At 43.8% G+C, this 22341-nt stretch overlaps 1 protein-coding gene across 1 annotated transcript in view; it reads left to right on the top strand.

Annotated features, from left to right (window-relative positions):
• The first annotated feature begins 680 nt into the window (after positions 1-680).
• The window catches only part of LOC126268087 (prostatic glandular kallikrein-6-like), a 96795-nt gene continuing 75134 nt past the window's right edge, over positions 681-22341 (top strand). The window contains exon 1 of the mRNA XM_049973627.1: positions 681-695. Within this exon, the coding sequence (XP_049829584.1) occupies positions 681-695 (15 nt within the window). The remainder of the gene's footprint in view (positions 696-22341) is intronic.

Raw genomic sequence — 22341 nt, 5'->3', positions numbered from 1 at the left:
TTTGACGTATGTTACGTGACCAAATATGTGGAACATTTGACAAAAAAGGTAGTGGCTGTCCTTTGATTAATTGCGTTCTTAATTTTAGAAAATGTTTTACTGGTCTAGACCAGATTAATTGTACAAGGAAGCTACACAATAGCTTTTATGTGAGTATCTTTGGCACTCTTTAACATCATCTTCTGCATGTCATTTCCGTAGTTGTGTTTGCAGTTGAGATGCATTAGACGAAGAGTAATTTAAGCATTATCTTTCGAATACAGAATTAATTAGATAAATCAAACATGCTGCTGACCCATGTTCTACAAGGACAAATCAGTTTTCAGGCTGAATGTCAGAATAAAGCGTCACGTGACCCGAGAGCCCGCCACTGTTAGTCCTCGGCTTTACTGTGGTCCAGAGGGAAAGGGGGCGGAGTAGCGTAGTAGTGTAGTGTTGGCAGCAGGTGCGCCAGTATCGATTATCGCTAAGTCACTGAGGCTGCCGCCGCTGGCGTCCACCCTGCAGTATGCTAATTCGATGCTTATCCGGTCGCGCAGCCGCCGTACCGGGTCAACAGAAAAAAGCCGGCAGGCGGACTGTTTGCCGCTGGCCGCTGCGAGGGCCGGGACAGTAATGTACCCACAAATTCGGAAATAAAATATTTTTTAAGTTTCTTATACAGGAAAATTGCATTAGAGATGGATCTCAATAAGGTGAGTCACTGCTGTTCCACCCGCGGCACTAATAATCGAGATTTAATTGCGTACATCACAAGCTGCCACACGTTATAGAGTGCAGAAAGCAATTGCTGCAAGCATCATTTGGCCGTCCTCTTAATCCACTCGCGGATACTGCCCAGAAACGACCACCGTTTCTACAATTTCCCCAAAGTTACCTTACTACAGACGGCACCTGGGCTGTATCCGTGCATAACACAAAATCTTCCTCCGTTTCCGCTTCCATTTTAGCAACACGACTCTGGAGTTATTTACCCTATAATCTTTGTCTCATCTGTCGCGATGTAAACTATCAAACCTTTTATCATCCCTATCTACTATTTCCTTCCTCCATCTCATGTGCTAATGCGTACTAATATTTCTCGTACTCCCTCCACATTGATTCCTCATTGATTCCTTCCGTACTTCAGCCTTAATATTTCTGTTAGATATGATTACTCACATTTAACGAGACCATAATGAGGAAACTTTAACACTTTGATAATCAGACTAATATTTATTAAATTCCATATACACTACTGGCCATTAAAATTGCTACACCACGAAGATGACGTGCTACAGACGCAAAATTTAACCGACGGGAAGAAGATGCTGTGATATGCAAATGATTAGCTTTTTAGAGCATTCACACAAGGTTGGCGCCGCTGGCGACACCTACAACGTGCTCACATGAGGAAAGTTTCCAACCGAATTCTCATACACAAACAGCAGTTGACCGGCGTTGCCTGGTGAAAAGTTGTTGTGATGCCTCGTGTAAGAAGGAGAAATGCGTACCATCACGTTTCCGACTTTGATAAAGGTCGGATTGTAGCCTATCGCGATTGCGGTTTATCGTATCGCGAAATTGCTGCTCGCGTTGGTCGAGATCCAATGACCGTTAGAAGAACATGGAATCGATGGGTTCAGGAGGGTAATACGGAAAGCCGTGCTGGATCCCAACGGCCTCTTATCACTAGCAGTCGAGATGATAGGCATCTTATCCGCATGGCTGTAACGGATCGTGCAGCCACGTCTCGATCCCTGAGTCAATAGATGGGGACGTTTGCAAGACAACAACCATCTGCACGAACAGTTCGACGACGTTTGCAGCAGCATGGACTTCCAGCTCGGAGACCATATTTGCGGTTACCCCTGACGCTGCATCATAGAGGAGCGCCTCTAATGATGTACTCAACGACGAATCTGGGTGCACGAATGCTAAAACGTCATTTTTTCGGATGAATCCAGGTTCTGCTTACAGCATCATGATGGTCGCATCCGTGTTTGGCGACATTGCGGTGTACGCACATTGGAAGCGTGTATTCGTCATCGCCATACTGGCGTGTCACCCGGCGTGGTGGTATGGCGTGACGTTGGTTACACGTCTCGGTCACCTCTTGTTCGCATTGACAGCACTTTGAACCATGGACATTACATTTCAGATGTGTTACGACCCGTGGCACTACCCTTCACTCGATCCCTGCGAAACCCTACATTTCAATAGGATAACGCACGACCGGATGCTGCAGGTCCTGTACGGTCCTTTCTGGATACAGTTAATGTTCGACTGCTGCCCTGGCCAGCCCATTCTCCAGATCTCTCACCAACTGAAAACGTCTGGTCAATGGTGGCCGAGCAACTGGCTCGTTACAACACGTCATTCACTACTCTTGATGAACTGTGGTATCGTGTTGAAGCTGCATGGGCAACTGTACCTGTACATGCCATCCAAGCTCTGTTGGACTCAATGCCCAGGCGTATGAAGGCCGTTATTACGGCCAGAGGTGGTTGTTCTGGGTACTGATTTCTCAGGATCTATGCAGAAAAATTGCGTAAAAATGTAATCACATGTCAGTTCTAGTATAATATATTTGTCCAATGAATACCCGTTTATGATCTGCTTTTCTTCTTGGTGTAGCAATTTTAATGGCCAGTAGTGTATGAAATTCCATATATTCATTACTACACAGACCAGTCACATCGATGTGACCACAGGCTATATTCGACATCACTGTGCAATAACCAATCACAAGCGACAGATGGCAGTACTAGCAGTGAATAGCATATAAACCGGGTCGGGCAGACGCGAAAAACAGTGCAGCCATTGTCATAATGTAGTAAGGGAGCGATTTATCTGACGTCCAAAAGGTTATAATCATTGTCTTTCGGGCCACGGGTGGAACCATTTCTCAAACGGCTACGTCTGTAAACTGTTCACTTGCTATCCTGGTTAAAGTACAGCGTGCGTGACAAAATGGCGCTATCCAAAACAGGCGCCGAGGAAACTGTGGGGCATCACTGGTCGAAGATGACAGGAGTGAGCTACAGCTGCCTACATGCTTGCATTTGAATTGCCATGCAACTGTTGAAGCAGCTGACCGCCCAGATGAACTAAGGGGCTACTAACAGTGTCTAATAAGCAACCGTTCAGCGATCATTGCTGCCTGCATATAGGCCTCCGCAGCAGGCGCCTGTTTCATGCACCAGTGCTGACTGTTCATCGGCGACGAGGGCTGGAATTTGCACGCCAGTACCGCAACTGGACGGTCACTGAGTGGCGACAGTTGAACTTTACAGATGAACCACGATTTATTCTACACCGGACAGATGGCCATTGGCGTGTACGGCGTGAAACGTCTGAAAGTCGCAATCGCCGGAACGATCCAGGCCGGAGGACCGTGTGTTGTCGTCTCAGGCATGTTTTCGAGGCATTCACTGGGTGATCTCGTCGTTCTGGATGGCACAATGAGTCAACACAAGTATATATCAATCCTCTGGAATCATGTCCACCCTTACATGCAATTTTCTTCCCTCAGCACGCTGGTGTCTACCAACAGGACAATGCAACGTGTAAGGCAGCTCGCATTGTACGTACGTGGCTCAAGGGGCACCAAGATGAGTTTACCGCACTCCCAAGGCCAAACTCACCGGATTTACACAAGCTAGAATCTGTGAGACCACCTCGAACGGGTTGTTAGTGTCATGGCTCTGAATCGAGAACGTAGTTGTCCATGGCGCTGGAGTCGGCATGGCTCCACATCCCTGCCCGTACCTTCCAGTAATTCGTTAGCTCTCTTCCTGCATTGCAGCGTCCCGTGCCGCTAAAGATAGTTATCCAGGCTTTTGACAGATGGTCACATTAATGTGACTGGATAGTGTATATGAGGTGTGACAATAAAGTAATGAGACTGATTTTCTTTGCAAGATGTGGCAACTCTGCAGGCTTGTGTAGGTACAATATCTTTGACCTTCATCTGTAAGCTGCTGCTAGTCCAAGCGGCACATCGATGCAATGCTCAGTCGTGAGTTGTGCTGTAATAAGTTAACACGTGCTTGTGTCTCATCACGAAAATGGAACCGCATAATATTGGGCAACTGTATGCCATTTCTTTTTGCGTTAAATTGGGTGAAAACGCGACAACTTACAGTAAGCTTCAGAAGGATCTTAGAGAGGAGGTTATGTCAAGAGCTCAAGTTTCTCGTTGACATAAAATGTTTAGTGAAGGCAGAAAGAATGTTGAAGATGAAGACCGCAGTGGACATTCATCAACCTCAGGGACAGATGTAAACTTGGCCAGGGTGCGTGAACTCGTACGATCTGAGCGAAGATTATCCGTGAAAGTGATTGCAGAAGAACTGAACATCAATCGAGAAATGGTTCGTCTAATAATAACTGAAGATCTTGATATGAGAAAGATTTGTGCAAGAAATGGTCCCCAAAAGTCTCACACCGCAACAGCGAGAAACAAGAAAAATGTGGCAGCCGATCTGTTAGAGAAAATGGAAATCAGTCCCGCGTTATCACTTGTGATGAAAGTTGGTTTTTTCAGTGCGATCCAGAGACAAAACGCCAATGTTCGCAATGGTGTTCAAAGGGATCACCCAGACCAAAAAAAGCTCGCATGTCAAAGTCAAAAGTGAAACTCATACTTATGTGCTTCTTTGATTCAGAGGGAATTGTTCATAAAGAGTGGACAAACAGTTAACCAATACTACTACAAAGAAATTTTAGAAAGACATCATAAAAGAGTTCTTCGTGTCCGTACTAATATTGCTGATAATTGGATTCTGCATCATGATAATGCGCCATCACATACTACTCTGTCAGTACAGCAATTTTTAATCTTAAAACAAATTTCAGTTCTACCACTGCCACCTTATTCACCAGATATCGCTCCGTGCCACTTTTTTCTATTTCCAAGAGTCAAAACGGCGTTCAAGGTGCACCATTTTCAAACAACACAAGATGTCCAAAAAGCTGTGACGAGGGTCTTGTAGGATATTACAGAAGATGAGTTCCATAAATGTTACCATCAATGGCAGAAGCACTGGAAAAACTGTGTGCAATCAGAAGGAATCCGAGATGTCGCAATGCCTTCCAATTCGTTTGTCTCATCTGTCGACACTTACGTGACAGTCAAGGTGAGCAGGGCAGGATTGGAAGTCTCTGAGCGGCAGTCGAATGTGCTTCTCATTGAGAGTTCCTGCGTCAGGTGAGTGATTGGTCCCTCTTAAGGAAATAGCTGGCCAGTGCCGCGCGGGATTAGCCGAGCGGTCGGGGACGCTGCAGTCGTGGACTATGCGGCTGGTTCCGGCGGAGGTTCGAGTCCTCCCTCGGGCATGGGTGTGTTTGTTGGTCCTTAGGATAATTTAGGTTAAGTAGTGTGTAAGCTCAGGAACTGATGACCTTAGCAGTTAAGTCCCATAAGATTTCAGACACATTTGAACATTTTTGAAGAAGGCCAGTGTCCAGTCTGTTGGCTTGCCAGGGGGTCTCGTCCGAGATGTGGAGGAGGCTCTGCGACTAGCGCACTGGGAGCACCCGGCTGCAAACCGTGGCTCATGTAGGCACGAATGATGTCTGCTGCCTGGGTTCAGAGGCCACTCTGCTTCTACAGGCGTCTGCTTGCTTTGGTGGGGACAGTTAGCTTTTCTCGCTAAGTGGAGCAAGACCGATCGCTGTCCTCTAGTTTGGAGTGGAAGGCTTAAACCGGAGAATCAGATGATGCTCTGACCATTTTGGATGCAGATTTCTACAGCTCTGATAACGGTGGAGAATTGTGGGAGAGGAAGCGGCTAGTTTGGGTAGCGGAGTACCTGTGGCATGCATATGATTTTTTAGGATAGAGCAATCCCTCCACAGCCCCATTAAGAAAGGTCCTGATTCCGACAGGGTAGAATACTTCAAATGTTCAAATGTTCGTGAATTCCTAAGGGACCAAACTGCTGAGTTTATCGGTCCCTAGACTATATATTTTATATATATATATATATATATATATATATATATATATATAATATTAATAGTACTGGACCTATGACACTCTCTTGGGGTACGCTCGAAGTCACTTATACGCCTCAAGACTTCTCTCCTTTCTGTTTGCTAGAAAGTCTTCAGTCCTGTCACACAGATGATATGATATTCCGTACGCTCTTATTTCGTTCATTAGGCAGCAGTGCGGAACAATATTGAACGCCTTCCGGAAGTCAAGGAACACGGCATTAACCTAGGCGTCTGTATCTATATATGACCTTAAGGATAACGTCGGAATTTCCATGACGCATTTCGCGGATGATGCTGTTGCACACAGAGATGTGGCAAAGGTGGAAAATTGTTGCGAAATGCAGGAAGAGTTGTAGACCATCGACGTTTCGTGGAGAGAGTGAGAATTGACTCCCAACCCAAACAGATATAACGTATTGCCTGTGCATAGGCTGAACGACTCACTTCTGTGTGATTACTCGACTGCACAACAAGCATTGGCAGCAGTTACACTCATAAAATATCTAGGAGTACGAGCACAAAGAATGTAAAGTGGAAAGACAACATAAAACTAATGCCAGAGAGGGATTGATTTCAAGAACCCTCAGGAGATGTTGTCCGTCAACAAAGGATGTAGGTTACAAAACCCTTGTTCGACCAATATTTGAACATTGCTCCTCAGTCTGGGATCCGAGCCAGATAAGATTGGTAGTGAAAAGGAAAAAAGGTCCAAAGCAGAGCAGCCCATTTTGTTACAGTGAGAAGGAATCAATTATTCCGCCTCATTACCGTATCACGAAAGAATAATAATTTTGTTGTCTCAATGACGTAAATTGTCATTCTACTGTATTCCATCCCCCCCCCCCCCCCGCCCCCCCCCCCCCCCCATGAACCATGAACCTCGCCGTTGGTGGGGAGGCTTGCGTGCCTCAGCGATACAGATAGCCGTACCGTAGCTGCAACCACAACGGAGGGGTATCTGTTGAGAGGCCAGACAAACGCGTGGTTCCTGAAGAGGGGCAGCAGCCTTTTCGATAGTTGCAAGGGCAACAGTCTGGATGATTGACTGATCTGGCCTTGTAACAATAACCAAAACGGCCTTGCTGTGCTGGTACTGCGAACGGCTGAAAGCAAGGGGAAACTACGCCCGTAATTTTTCCCGAGGACATGCAGCTTTACTGTATGATTAAATGATAATGGCGTCCTCTTGGGTAAAATATTCCGGAGGTAAAATAGTCCCTCATTCGGATCTCCGGGTGGGGACTACTCAAGAGGATGTCGTTGTCAGGAGAAAGAAAACTGGTGTTCTACGATCGGAGCGTGGAATGTCAGATACCTTAATCGGGCAGGTAGGTTAGAAAACTTAAAAAGGGAAATGGATAGGTTCAAGTTAGATATAGTGGGAATCAGTGAAGTTCGGTGGCAGGAGGAACAAGACTTCTGGTCAGGTGACTACAGGGTTATAAACACAAAATCAAATAGGGGTAATGCAGGAGTAGGTTTAATAATGAATAGGAAAATAGGAATGCGGGTAAGCTACCACAAACAGCATAGTGAGCGCATTATTGTGGCTAAGATAGAAACGAAGCCCACGCCTACTACAGCAGTACAAGTTTATATACCAACTAGCTTTGCAGATGACGAAGAAATTGAAGAAATGTATGATGAAATTAAAGAAATTATTCAGATAGCGAAGGGAGACGAAAATTTAATAGTCATGGGTGACTGGAATTCGGTAGTAGGAAAAGGGAGAGAAAGAAACGTAGTAGGTGAATATGGATTGGGGCTAAGAAATGAAAGAGGAAGCCGCCTGGTAGAATTTTGCACAGAGCACAACTTAATCATAGCTAACACTTGGTTCAAGAATCATAAAAGAAGGCTGTATACATGGAAGAAGCCTGGAGATACTGACAGGATTCAGATAGATTATATAATGGTAAGACAGATTTAGGAACCAGGTTTGAAATTGTAAAACATTTCCAGGGGCAGATGTGGACAATGACCACAATCTGTTGGTTATGACCTGTAGATTAAAACTGAAGAAACTGCAAAAAGGTGGGAATTTAAGGAGATAGGACCTGGATAAACTGAAAGAACCAGAGGTTGTACAGGTAGAGCATAATGGAACAATTGACAGGAATTGGAGAAAGAAATACAGTAGAAGAAGAATGGATAGCTTTGAGGGATGAAGTAGTGAAGGCAGCAGAGGATCAAGTAGGTAAAAAGACGAGGGCTAGTAGAAATCCTTGGGTAACAGAAGAAATATTGAATTTAATTGATGAAAGGAGAAAATATAAAAATGCAGTAAATGGAGCAGGCAAAAAGGAATACAAACGTTTCAAAAATGAGATCGACAGGAAGTGCAAAATGGCTAAGCAGGGATGGCTAGAGGACAAATGTAAGGATGTAGAGGCTTATCTCACTTGTGGTGACATAGATACTGCCTACAGGAAAATTAAAGAGACCTTTGGAGATTAGAGAAACACTTGTACGAACATCAAGAGCTCAGATGGAAACCCAGTTCTAAGCAAAGAAGGGAAAGCAGAAATGTGGAAGGAGTATATAGAGGGTCTATACAAGGGCGATGTACTTGAGGACAATATTATGGAAATGGAAGAGGATGTAGATGAAGATGAAATGGGAGATACGATACTGCGTGAAGAGTTTGACAGAGCACTGAAAGACCTGAGTCGAAACGAGGCCCCCGGAGTAGACAACATTTCATTGGAACTACTGACGGCCTTGGGAGAGCCAGTCCTGGCAAAACTCTACCATCTGTTGAGCAAGATGTATGAGACAGGCGAAATACCCTCAGACTTCAAGAAGAATATAATAAATTCCAATCCCAAAGAAAGCAGGCGTTGACAGATGTGAAAATTACCTAACTATTAGTTTAATAAGTCACAGCTGCAAAATACTAACGCGAATTCTTTACAGACGAATGGAAAAACTGGTAGAAGCCGACCTCGGGGAAGATCAGTTTGGATTCCGTAGAAATATTTGAACACGTGAGGCAATACCGACCCTTCGACTTATCTTAGAAGCTAGATTAAGGAAGGGCAAACCTACGTTTCTAGCATTTGTAGACTTAGAGAAAGCTTTTGACAATGTTGACTGGAATACTCTCTTTCAAATTCTGAAGGTGGCAGGGGTAAAATAAAGGGAGCGAAAAGCTATTTATAATTTGTACAGAAAGCAGATGGCAGTTATAAGAGTCGAGGGACATGAAAGGGAAGCAGTGGTTGGGAAGGGAGTGAGACAGGTGTAACCTCCCCACAAAATAAAATAATATGAATAATATTCTCATTTAGCGTAACTACTCAACAGTAAAAATATAATACAATGTGACAAACCTATAACCTTTCAATAATTGACAGTCAATTTAACCTGGTAAATTTTGGACGTCAGCAATGCTGCGTCATGGCCCTGATACATCATTCTGAATAAGCTGAAAACTCTTACCTTAATTAGGTCACCGGATAACGCGTATATATCTGCTTCTAGAAGAAATTTTTCCTGGCACAGCTAAGTGCAATGCTGGCCGATAGATTTGTCTTATATAAAAGGAAAGAACTGATTTTTCTTTTCAATAATCGGGATGGCCAAGGATTGGAGAAATTAGTGAATTCTTTAAATTGAGATGAATGTCAAAAGTTATTTTTTATGAGAAAGATTATTATTAACAGATTTTTTAAAACATTTACATGGCACTTGATGTGACAATACTACATATGCGCGAGGCTGCTTTTACCTTATTATACAACGCTTAGGCTCTGCCATCGCTGCACACGACCAGCCCAGCCAACACGATATACCAGACACGACTGCTCGCTAGCAACAAGATACTCCTACTAACACACAGTTCTTACTGCAGTCAATACTGCGGTCTCAGATTCTCTTCTAGCTTACACATCGCAGGCACCGCGTGAGCAATACATCGAAATTACATCAGCTCGAGTGCGCTAGCAACTAATTCTTTAATTATGGAGCTCTTGCACAGGGTTGTAGCCTCTCACCGACGTTATTCAATCTGTATATTGAGCAAGCAGTAAAGGAAACAAAAGAAAAATTCGGAGTAGGTATTAAAATCCATGGAGAAGAAATAAAAACTTTGAGGTTCGCCGATGACATTGTAATTCTGTCAGAGACGGCAAAGGACTTGGAAGAGCAGTTGAACGGAATGGACAGTGTCTTGAAAGGAGGATATAAGATGAACATCAACAAAAGCAAAACGAGGATAATGGAATGTAGTCCAATTAAGTCGGGTGATGCTGAGAGAATTAGATTGGGAAATGAGACACTTAAAGAAGTAAAGGAGGTTTGCTATTTGGGGAGCAAAATAACTGATGATGGTCGAAGTAGAGAGGATATAAAATGTAGACTGGCAATGGCAAGGAAAGCGTTTCTGAAGAAGAGAAATTTGTTAGCATCGAGTATAGATTTAAGTGTCAGGAAGTCTGTTTTGAAAGTATTTGTATGGAGTGTAGCCATGTATGGAAGTGAAACGTGGACGATAAATAATTTGGACAAGAAGAGAATAGATGCTTTCGGAATGTGGTGCTACAGAAGACTGCTGAAGATTAGATGGGTAGATCACATAACTAATGAGGGAGTGTTGAATAGGATTGGGGAGAAGAGAAGTTTGTGGCACAACTTGACCAGAAGAAGGGATCGGTTGGTAGGACATGTTATGAGGCATCAAGGGATCACCAATTTAGTATTGGAGGGCAGGGTGGCGGGTAAACATCGTAGAGGGAGACCAAGAGATGAATACACTAAGCAGTTTCAGGACGACGTAGGTTGCAGTAGGTACTGGGAGATGAAGAAGCTTGCCCAGGATAGAGTAGCATGGAGAGCTGCATCAAACCAGTCTCAGGACTGAAGACCACAACAACAACAACATTGTATTTCATATTATTTTGTGAATCTCTTGCAAATGAAGGGACAGAAATGTGTATTTTTATCATAAATCACATTATGCACATTCTATCCTTCTCCCTCTATGTTGCTATATATTATTAAATATTGAGTTGTCATATGGAAAGGACCGGTTTCTGGGTGGTAGGGTATGAAAAATAGATTAGCTGTTGAGTTCCTGGTGCCAAACTAAATGCTTGTATGAGTTCAGTCAAAGATGCACCCGTTTCCCCCATGCTTCAGGGGTTCCGCTTCCCGTTCAGGGAGAGGAGAGTGACCGGAGGTGCTCATCGCCACTTTCGGTTACTCGTTTCCGGGATGGCAGAGCTTGAGTGTGGAGTCAATGGTGGTCCCTGCCATACGAAGATTCCAAGAAAACATGAATGAGGTATTACATCATTTACGTGTCTAATCCATTCTCTTACTGACGATTGATAATTAAATTTCCATTACGATCACCATGTGTCGTAATTTTCAGTATTAAACTCAGCAATTAGGATTTGCAGTTTCAGGTGCAAGCATGAAGCTTCCCGCCATCCTTTAGAATGAAGTCATTCTTTTGGTGCCTTAGGCACAGCTGACCTTAGATGAGTTCTATATTCAATATACTTTCTTACAACGATTGACGTTTGCAGTTTTGATAAATAGTTGAGATTTTTGTCAGTAAATTGGGCCTTACAAACTGTTTGAAGTAGCCATAACTTGAAGAACTTAGATGATTCAGAGAAGTGATGTGCAGTTATCCAGGAAAAACGTATGATGTGTGTGAAATATTTAAGAAATACCAACGCTTAAAATAATTTGCTATTTAATGGACTTTTCTACAATCCGTCATTGACTGCAATCAGTTATCTTGGGCAGACCCAATGGGAGAATTGAGCGCCAGCATCATAATTGTAGTACGCTTAGGTAAATCGTGTGAAATTTTGTATTTAATAAAGCCCCAGAACTATAAATGCGGGTGGATCGTTCTTGAGGAATTCCAGTTGAGGCATTAGCGATTGACGATTTTCCAATAGTCCAATTGTGTGTCATTGAAACGGTGATTAATGTTGTCAAGCACGACTGTCTTCTATCAAAATGGCGATGGCCGCATGAAACTGCAAGGTGTTACATACTCTTCTTGAAATTCAGACTGTGAATTAACGTGAGTACGTGTGAACCAATCAGTGGCCCCATTAAATTTCGTTCTCAGTAGCGTTGCATAGCCAGTCTCGTAGGTTAACGGGCGGCGAGATATTCGTGCTTGAATTACGCATCGATCCATTTTCGATAGGGATTTGACTGTTTCCTAGTATAACAGCATAAATCCCATCAATATCCACGTGCATATGTATGCAAGAGACCATTGGTTTAAGGAGTATGTGTCATCAGCACAACAATATTGTTAATGCGCACATTTCCTTATTTTATGTGCACGAAAACTTTAATAAATAATTTTGCAAAAGAGAAAAAAACCTGCACAATGTGTCATAATCTGGACCACAATGCTCTCCATTTTAACTGTCTCTACATTGCATGAAAACATTGTAATGTCGTAACCCAGGTAGCAAAAAAATTTAATGAGACAAAAAATGGTTCAAATGGCTCTAAGCACTATGGGACATAAGATCCGAGGTCATCAGTCCCCTAAACTTAGAACTGTTTAAACCTAACTAATCTAAGGACATCACACACATCCAAGCTCGAGGCAGGATTCGAACCTGCGACCGTGGCAGCAGCGCGGTTCCCGACTGAAGCGCCTACAACCGCTCGGCCACAGCAGCCGGCTTAATGGGACAAAAAATATGGATTTCGTCAGAGTGTATGCTTTAGATGGCTAACTTCCTGGATTACCGGAGACCTCCCTTGCTTTATCTGTTGTGCTAATACAAATCTTTTGCTTTATCTGTTGTGATAATACGAATCTTATGTGTCAAATAATTATTTTAGCTTGCATCCTTACTTTATTCATTCCATTACTGAATCGAGGATGGCAGCAAGAGAGGAGAAAAGATTATACCACAGTCTGGAAATGAACTGTGAGAACATTAAGTCATGCAGACCAAGCTATTTGAATTGATAAAAAGGCAATGAAAAGCGAGTAGGAGGCTTTCATCATTTACCGAGCGAGGTGGCGCAGTGGTTAGACACTGGACTCGCATTCGGGAGGACGACGGTTCAATCCCGCGTCCGGCCATCCTGATTTAGGGTTTCCGTGATTTCCCTAAATCGCTCCAGGCAGATGCCGGGATGGTTCCTTTCAAAGGGCACGGCCGACTTCCTTTCCCGTCCTTCCCTAATCCGATGAGACCGATGACCTCGCTGTCTGGTCTCCTTCCCCAAACCAACCAACCAACCAACTGTTCATTAACTGAGCGCGAATGCTGCCACGAAGATACGCAGCCAACTGCAGTGGCAGGCGCTGAAAGAGAGGCGTTTTGCGTCATTGTGCGGTTTACTGTTGAAGTTCCGAGAGCATACATTCCAGGAAGCGTCAACCAATATACTGCATCAACCTACGTACATACTGCAGAAACACCATGAAGATAAAATAGAGAGATTCGAGTCCACACGTAGGCTCCCGGAATCGCTCTTCCCGCGAACTATTTGCGAGTTGAACAGGAAATGGTGTAAGTGACAGTCATACGCAAAGCACTCTGCGCCACACGCCGCAAGGATGCTTGTTGAATATAGATCTATTTGCCAGATGTAATAAATGCGTCAATAAATTACTGAGATCGTTTTGGAGAGGTATATGGGATGCCATAATAAGCGCCGCGCGGGATTAGCCGAGCGGTCTAGCCCTGCCGTCATGGACTGTGCAGCTGGTCCCGGCGGAGGTTCGAGTCCTCCCTCGGGCATGGGTGTGTGTGTTTGTCCTTAGGACAATTTATGTTAAGTAGTGTGTAAGCTTAAGGACTGATGACCTTAGCAGTTAAGTCCCTAAGATTTCACACACATTTGAACATTTGATAATAAGCTTCTTGTAACCTCCGTTGTCCGTCATGCCAAATCTCATTCTTACAGTGAATAACAGTGTAATTTGGCAATCATTTATATTTCGCTCCTAGACCGACTAAAGAAAAAAAAGTAGCGAATCATAGAGCTGATTCTACGAGTCTTCTGTTAATCTGACTTGTTCAGGATGCTAACCTCACAACCAGTACTCAGCCAGCGCGAGTCTCCTAAGTTGTCTCTGACTGACTAATGCAGTACAACAACATTACTGCGACGAGCCGGCCGCTGGTGTTCGAGCGGTTCTAGGCGCTCCAGTCTGGAACCGTGCGACCGCTACGGTCGCAGGTTCGAATCCTGCCTCGGGCATGGATGTGTGTGATGTCCTTAGATTAGTTAGATTTAAGTAGTTCTAAGTCTAGGGGACTGATGACCTCCAATGTTAAGTCCCATAGTGCTTAGAGCCATTTTTTTTTTTTTTTACTGCGATGAGATGACAATGATAACTAGTTCGCCAAAACTTTCTCAGTGCAAATCGCTGTACACATTTTTTTGTTTCGTTAACAGTCTTCCTGTAGACATTTTCTTTCATACTCCTCTATCGGAACATGAGCCTTGCTTCGGTGAGAGGCGAATTTGGAAATTAAAATGCAGAGAGAAGAAACAAAAACTTTAACTTTTGTTTTGATAGCTAGTGACAGCTTGCTGGCGTTAGTCAACTTGTCAGGCAGCGGCCGGCCGAGACAGACACAGCAACAGGGAAGCAACCGAGTTTGTGACTTTTACGAATTCCTAACCAGGAGTGAATTGTATAATTTCATCTGTGTGTTTTAATAGTTTAGTTTCTTGAGTTTCTGCGTGTTAATTCAATATCTAATAGCCACAGAACTCGCGTTTTCGTTTGCGTCGGAAAGTAAACCGATTTTGTAACATATTGCAAGTTCCTGGGAAATTGGAAATTTGTGGTAACGTCTTCTGGGACTAAATTACTGAGGTAATCTGTCCGTAAGCTTACGCCCTGCTTAATCCAACTTAAACTAACTTACGCTAAGGACAACACACACGCACCCACGTCCGAGGGAGGACTCGAACCTCCGACGGGGGGAGCCACGCGGACCGTGACAAGGTGTCCCAGACCACACGGCTACCCTGCGCGGCTACAAGTTCCTAATCAGGGGCGAATATCTCAAATGAGTGCTTCGGTAGTTCAGTTTTTGAATCTCTGCGTATTAATCTAATCTATTAGAGACAGTTCCATCATTTTCGTCAGGGCTTACAGTAGCACATGCCGATAGTCAGTTTATCTCGGTAGTTTAGTTTTCCACGGTCTTTAGTATGGATAGGGACTGTGATTGTTGCATGCAGATGCGAGCCGATGTGATGACACTTTTCTCTCAGCTCCAGGCTGTGATGACTTCGATTACACAGCTCGAAGCTGCATTGGATGGGCACCATTGTTGTGGGCTAGCCATGGGGATACAACGGACGTCCAGCACGTCCGAGTCCCCCGCTTGGTCCTCACCGTTAGCCTGCCTAGTTACTTCTCGCACTCACCTGCGGTCGAGTGGGAGGTCGGCCTGGGGTGTGGCAGGCGGCGAAAGGCTACCCAGGGGGCCAAAAGTAAGGCCTCCCCAGTTAGTCTGACGAAAGATTCTGGTTCTAGGTGCTGTCTGTGGCTGGCGCTGTTGCTCAGCCAGATACAGTCGCCTGGTCTGTGTCCTAGGAAACCCCTCAGTGTGCAAATCCAGGCAATCACAGACAGTGGGATTATTGATAGTTGGGGCTCCAACGTTAGGCACGTTATGGGGCGCCTTAGGACATGGCTGCCGAGCAGTGGAAGAAAGCCAATGTGCACTCTGTGTGCTAACTGGGTGGACTCTTTCCAGACATAGAACATGTCCTTCTGAATGCCATGAAGAGCACAGGTGCAGGTGGTGGGGTGGCTCACGTCGGTACCAGTGATGTATGCCAATTTGGATCGGAAGAGATTCTCTCTGGTTTCGAGCAGCTAACAGAAGTGGTAAAGGCTGCCAGTCTTGCTTGCGAGATGAAAGGAGACGTGACCATTTGCAACATAGTCGATAGGACCGATTGTGGACCTCTGGTACAGAGCCGAGCGGAGGGTCTGAATCAGAGGCTCAGACGGTTCTGCGACCGTGTAGGATGCAGATTCCTTGACTTGCGCCATAGGATGGTTGGGTTTCGGGTTCCGCTGAACAGGTCAGGAACCCGCTACACGCAGGAGGCAGCTACACGGGTAGCAAGGGCTGTGTGGCGTGGACTGGGTATTTTCTTTTTCAGGTTAGAGCGTCTCGGGAAAACACAAAAAGGGCTTCAGTCACAAACGGTGCAGGCCGAACACAGGAAAGAACGTAGATCCAGAAACCATCGGTCTAACAATTGTAAATTGTCGTAGCTCTTTTGGGAAAGTACCAGAGTTCCAAGCGCTAATAGAAAGCACTGATGCTCAAATCGTATTGGCACTGAAAGCTGAATAAAGCCGGGGATAAGTTCAGCCGAAATTTTTGCGAAGAACCTAACGGTGTTCCGAAAGATAGGCTAATCACAGTTGGCGGTGGCATATTTAAGTGCTTTGTCTGAAAACTACCTTGAGCAGTTAAACAGAGAACCGACTCGTGGCGATGACATATTAGACCTTCTGGTGACAAACAGACCCGAAGTATTTGAAACAGTCAACGCAGAACAGGGAATCAGCGATCATAAAGCGGTTACTGCATCGATGATTTTAGCCGTAAATAGAAATATTAAAAAAGGCAGGACGATTTTTCTGTTTAGCAAAAGTGACAAAAAGCAGATTTCAGAGTACCTGACGGCTCAACACAAAAGTTTTGTCTCAAGTACAGATAGTGTTGAGGATCAGTTGACAAAGTTCAAAACCATCGTACAATATGTGTTAGATGAGTATGTGCCAAGCAAGATTGTAAGAGAAGGAAAAGAGCCACCGTGGTACAACAACCGAGTTAGAAAACTGCTGCGGAAGCAAAGGGAACTTCACAGCAAACATAAACATAGCCAAAGCCTTGCAGACAAACAAAAATTACGCGAAGCGAAATGTAGTGTGGAGAGGGCTATGCGAGAGGCCTTCAATGAATTCGAAAGTAAAGTTCCATGTACTGACTTGGCAGAAAATCCTAAGAAATTTTGGTCTTATGTCAAAGCGGTAGGTGGATCAAAACAAAATGTCCAGACACTCTGAGACCAAAATGGTACTGAAACAGAGGATGAGAGACTAAAGGCCGAAATACTAAATGGCTTTTTCCAAAGCTGTTTCACAGAGGAAGACTGCACTGTAGTTCCTTCTCTAGATTGTCGCACAGATGACAAAATGGCAGATATCGAAAAGGACGGCAGAGGAATAGAAAAACAAATAAAATCGCTCAGAAGAGGAAAGGCCGCTGGACCTGATGGGATACCAGTTCGATTTTACACAGAGTACGCGAAGGAACTTGCCCCCTTCTTGCAGCGGTGTACCGTAGGTCTCTAGAAGAGCGTAGCGTTCCAAGGGATTGGAAAAGGGCACAGGTCGTCCCCGTTTTCAAGAAGGGACGCCGAACAGAAGTGCAGAACTATAGACCTATATCTCTAACGTCGATCAGTTGTAGAATTTTGGAACACATATTATGTTCGAGTATAATGACTTTTCTGGAGGCTAGAAATCTACTATGTAGGAATCAGCATGGGTTTCGAAAAAGACGATCGCGTGAAACCCAGCTCGCTCTATTCGTCCACGAGACTCAGAGGGCCATAGACACGGGTTCACAGGTAGATTCCGTGTTTCTTGACTTCCGCAAGGCGTTAGATACAGTCCCCCACAGTCGTTTAATGAACAAAGTAAGAGCATATGGACTATCAGACCAATTGTGTGATTGGATTGAAGAGTTCCTAGATAACAGAACGCAGCACGTCATTCTCAATGGAGAGAAGTCTTCCGAAGTAAGAATGATTTCAGGTGTGCCGCAGGGGAGTGTCGTAGGACCGTTGCTATTCACAATATACATAAATGACCTTGTGGATGACATCGGAAGTTCACTGAGGCTTTTTGCGGATGATGCTGTGGTATATCGAGAGGTTGTAATAATGGAAAATTGTACTGAAATGCAGGAGGATCTGCAGCGAATTGACGAATGGTGCAGGGAATGGCGATTGAATCTCAATGTAGACCAGTGTAATGTGCTGCGAATACATAGAAAGAAAGATCCCTTATCATTTAGCTACAATATAGCAGGTCAGCAACTGGAAGCAGTTAATTCCATAAATTATCTGGGAGTACGCATTAGGATTGATTTAAAATGGAATGATCACATAAAGTTGATCGTCGGTAAAGCAGATGCCAGACGGAGATTCATTGGAAGAATCCTAAGGAAATGCAATCCGAAAACAAAGGAAGTAGGTTACAGTACGCTTGTTCGCCGACTGCTTGAATACTGCTCAGCAGTGTGGGATCCGTACCAGATAGGGTTGATAGAAGAGATAGAGAAGATCCAACGGAGAGCAGCGCGCTTCGTTACAGGATCATTTAGTAATCGCGAAAGCGTTACGGAGATGATAGATAAATTTCAGTGGAAGACTCTGCAGGAGAGACGCTCAGTAGCTCGGTACGGGCTTTTGTTGAAGTTTTGAGAACATGCCTTCACTGAGAAGTTAAGCAGTATATTACTCCCTCCTACGTATATCTTGCGAAGAGACCATGATGATAAAATCAGAGAGATTAGAGCCCAGAGAGAGGCATACCACGAACACTACGAGACTGGAATAGAAGGAAGAACCGATAGAGGTACACAGGGTACCCTCCGCCACACACCGTCAGGTGGCTTGCGGAGTATAGATGTAGATGTATTTGTTGCTGTTAGAAGTAGTTTGTCTTGTCGCGAAATTGAAATGGATAGTGCCTGTGGGCAGAGGTCATTCGTGGCAACCGGAGCAAAATAATAATTGGATCCTTTTACTGACCTCCCTGTTCAGATGATACAAATGCTGAAAGGTTCAAAGAAAACTTGAGTTTGATTTCGAACACATACCCGACTCACACGATTACAGTTGGTGGTGACTTTAATTTACCCTCGATATGTTGGCGAAAATACATGTTTAATTCCGGAGGTAAGCGAACAGCATCATCCGGAATTGTGGTAAACGTATTTTCTGAAATTATTTCGAGCAGTTAGTTCATGCGGCCACGCGATTAGTAAACGGTTGTGAAAACACACCTGACCTCTTACCAACAAATAGTCGTAAGTTAACAATGAGCATCAGAACGGATACAGATAAAAGCGAGCACAGGGTTGTAGTGAGATTGAATATTGTAATCCCCAAATCCTCAAAAAATAAACGAAACATATACGTAATCAAAAAATAAAAGATAAAAATTAACTTGACGCATTGCTAAGAGACAATATCCACTCCTTCCAAATTAACAATGTAAGTGTAGACCAAATGCGGATTGAATTCAAAGAAATATAATCGGCAGCGGTTGAGAGATTTATACCAAATGAATTAACAAACGACGGAGTTGATCCCCCATGGCACACAAAACGGGTCAAAACACTGATGCAGAAAGAACGGAAAAAACATGTCAAATTTGAACAGACGAAAAATCTCCAAATTGGAGGTCTTTTACAGACGCTCAAAATTTAGCGCGGACTTCAATGCGAGTTGCTTATAATAGTTTCCATAATGATACTTTGTCTCGAAACCTGGCAGAAAATCCAAAGAGATTCTGGTCGAATGTGAAGTATGCTATCGGCAAGACACAATCAATGCCTTCTCTGCGCGACAGCAATGGAGATACTATCGAAGACAGCGCTGCCAAAGCAGAGTTACTAAACACAGTCTTTCGAAATGCCTTCACAAAAGGAGACGAAGTAAATATTCCAGAATTCGAATCGCGAAGAGCTGCCAACATGAGTAACATAGAACTAAATAACCTCGGAGTACTGAAGCAACTTGAATCACTTAATAAAAGCAAGTCTTCTTGTCCAGACTGTATACCAGTTAGGTTCCTTTCAGTGTATGCTGATGCATTAGCTCCTCACTTAACAATCATATACAACCGTTCGCTCTACGAAAGATCCGTACCCAAAGACTGGAAAGTTGCACAGGTCACACCAATATTCAAGAAAGGTAGTAGGAGTAATCCTCTGAATTACAGGCCCATATCGTTAACGTCGATATGCAGCAGGATTTTGGAACATATATTGTGTTCGAACATTATGAATTACCTCGAAGAAAACGGTCTATAGAGACACAGTCAACATGGCTTTAGAAGACATCGTTCTTGTGAAATACAACTAGCTAATTACTCACACGAAGTGTTGAGTGCTATTGACAAGGGATTTCAAATTGATTCCGTATTTCTGGATTTCCGGAAGACTTTTTACACCGTACCACACTAGCGGCTTGTAGTGAAATTGCTTGCTTGTGGAATATCGTTTCAGTTTTTGTGACTGGATTCGTGATTTCCTATCAGAGAGGTAATAGTTCGTAGTAATTGACGGAAAGTCACAGAAGTGATTTCTGGCGTTCCCCAAGTTAATTTTACAGGACCTTTGCTGTTACTTATTTACCTATTTACCTAGGAATTGCAATTACGAACAACTTAAATTGGAAGGAACACATAGAAAATGTTGTGGGGAAGGCAAACCAAAGACTACGTTCTATTGTCAGGACACTTAGAAAATGTAGCAGATCTACTACAGAGACTGCCTACACTACGCTTGTCCGTCCTCTTTTAGTATACTACTGCGCGATGTGGGATGCTTACCAGATAGGATTGACGGAGTGCATCGAAAAAGTTCAAAGAAGGGCAGTACGTTTTGTACTATCGCGAAATAGGGGAGAGAGTTTCACTGAAATGATGCGGGGTTTGGGATGGACATCATTGTAACAAAGGTGTTCTTCGTTGTGGAGGAATCTTCTCACGAAATTCCAATCACCAGCTTTCTCCTCCGAAGGCGAAGATATACAGGGTGTTACAAAAAGGTACGGCCAAACTTTCAGGAAACATTCCTCACACACAAATAAAGAAAAGATGTTATGTGGACACCTGTCCGGAAACGCTTAATTTCCAAGTTAGTGCCCATTTTAGTTTCTTCCACCTACGCTCAATGGAACACGTTATCGTGATTTCATACGGGATACTCTACCTGTGCTGCTAGAACATGTGCTTTTACGAGTACGACACAACATGTGGTTCATGCACGATGGAGCTCCTGCACGTTTCAGTACGCTTCTCAACAACAGCTTCGGTGACTGATGGATTGGTAGAGGCGGACCAATTCCAAGGCCTCCACGCTCTCCTGACCTCAACCCTCTTGACTTTCATTTATGGGGGCATTTGAAAGCTCTCGTCTACGCAACCCCGGTACCAAATGCAGAGACTCTTTGTGTTCGTATTGCGGACGGCTGTGATACAATACGCCATTCTCCAGGGCTGCATCAACGTATCAGGTATTCCATGTGAGGGAGGGTGGATGCATGTATCCTCGCTAAAGGAGGACATTTTGAACATTTCCTATAACAAAGTGTTTGAAGTCACGCTGGTACGTTCTGTTGCTGTGTGTTTCCATTCCATGATTAATGTTACTTGAAGAGAAGTAATAAAATGAGCTGTAACATGGAAAGTAAGCGTTTCCGGACACATGTCCACATAACACCTTTTCTTTATTTGTGTGTGAGGAATGTTTCCTGAATGTTTGGCCGTACCTTTTTGTAGCACCCTGTATATTGTTGACGCCGACCTGTATGGGGAGAAACGATCACTATGATAAAATAAGGGAAATCAGAGATCGTACGGAAATATATAAGTGTTTCGCTATACGAAATAGCAGTAATAGAGAATGGTGAAGGTGGTTCGATGAATCCTGTGCCAGACACCTAAGTGTGATTTACAGAATATTCGTGTAGATGTAGAAGTAGATATAGAAGGTTCACCCATGACATTTCAGCTATGTTAGACGGCAAAAGAATTGGAAAGTCGCTTGAGCCGGCTGTATAGTATCGTGAAGAGGCTATAAGATAAATATCAACAAAAGTTAAATAACGGTAGTGGACTGTAGTCAAATCGAATCAGGCGATGCTGAAAATATTGATTAGCAAATGAAACACTAAAAGTAACAACTGTGTTTGGCTATTTGGATTATGATGGCCGAAGTAAAGAGGATACAGAATTGCAGTAACACGAACACATTTCTAAAAATGAGAAATTTGTCAACCTCGAGTGCAAATTTAAGTGTTGGAAAGCTTTTTCTGAGGATGTTTGTTTGGAAAGTAGTCCTATGCGCAAGTGAAACTGTTCACTCAAGAAGTGTGGTCCTACAGAAGAATGCTCAAGATTAGATGAGTGAATTGGATATGTAATGAAGAGATACTCACTCGAATCTGGGGAGAACAGAAGTATGTAGCAGAACTTGGCTAAAAGACGGAATCGATTGATGGGATATATTCTGAGGCGTCAAGGTATCGACTGCTTGGTAATGAAGCGAAGTGCGGGGCTAGAACTCCAAAAGGGTG

This window comes from Schistocerca gregaria, chromosome 1 (assembly GCF_023897955.1).
Source record: "Schistocerca gregaria isolate iqSchGreg1 chromosome 1, iqSchGreg1.2, whole genome shotgun sequence".
Taxonomy (NCBI): domain Eukaryota; kingdom Metazoa; phylum Arthropoda; class Insecta; order Orthoptera; family Acrididae; genus Schistocerca; species Schistocerca gregaria.
The sequence above is the reverse complement of the archived record's forward strand: the minus strand, read 5'-3'. Positions and strand labels throughout refer to the sequence as shown.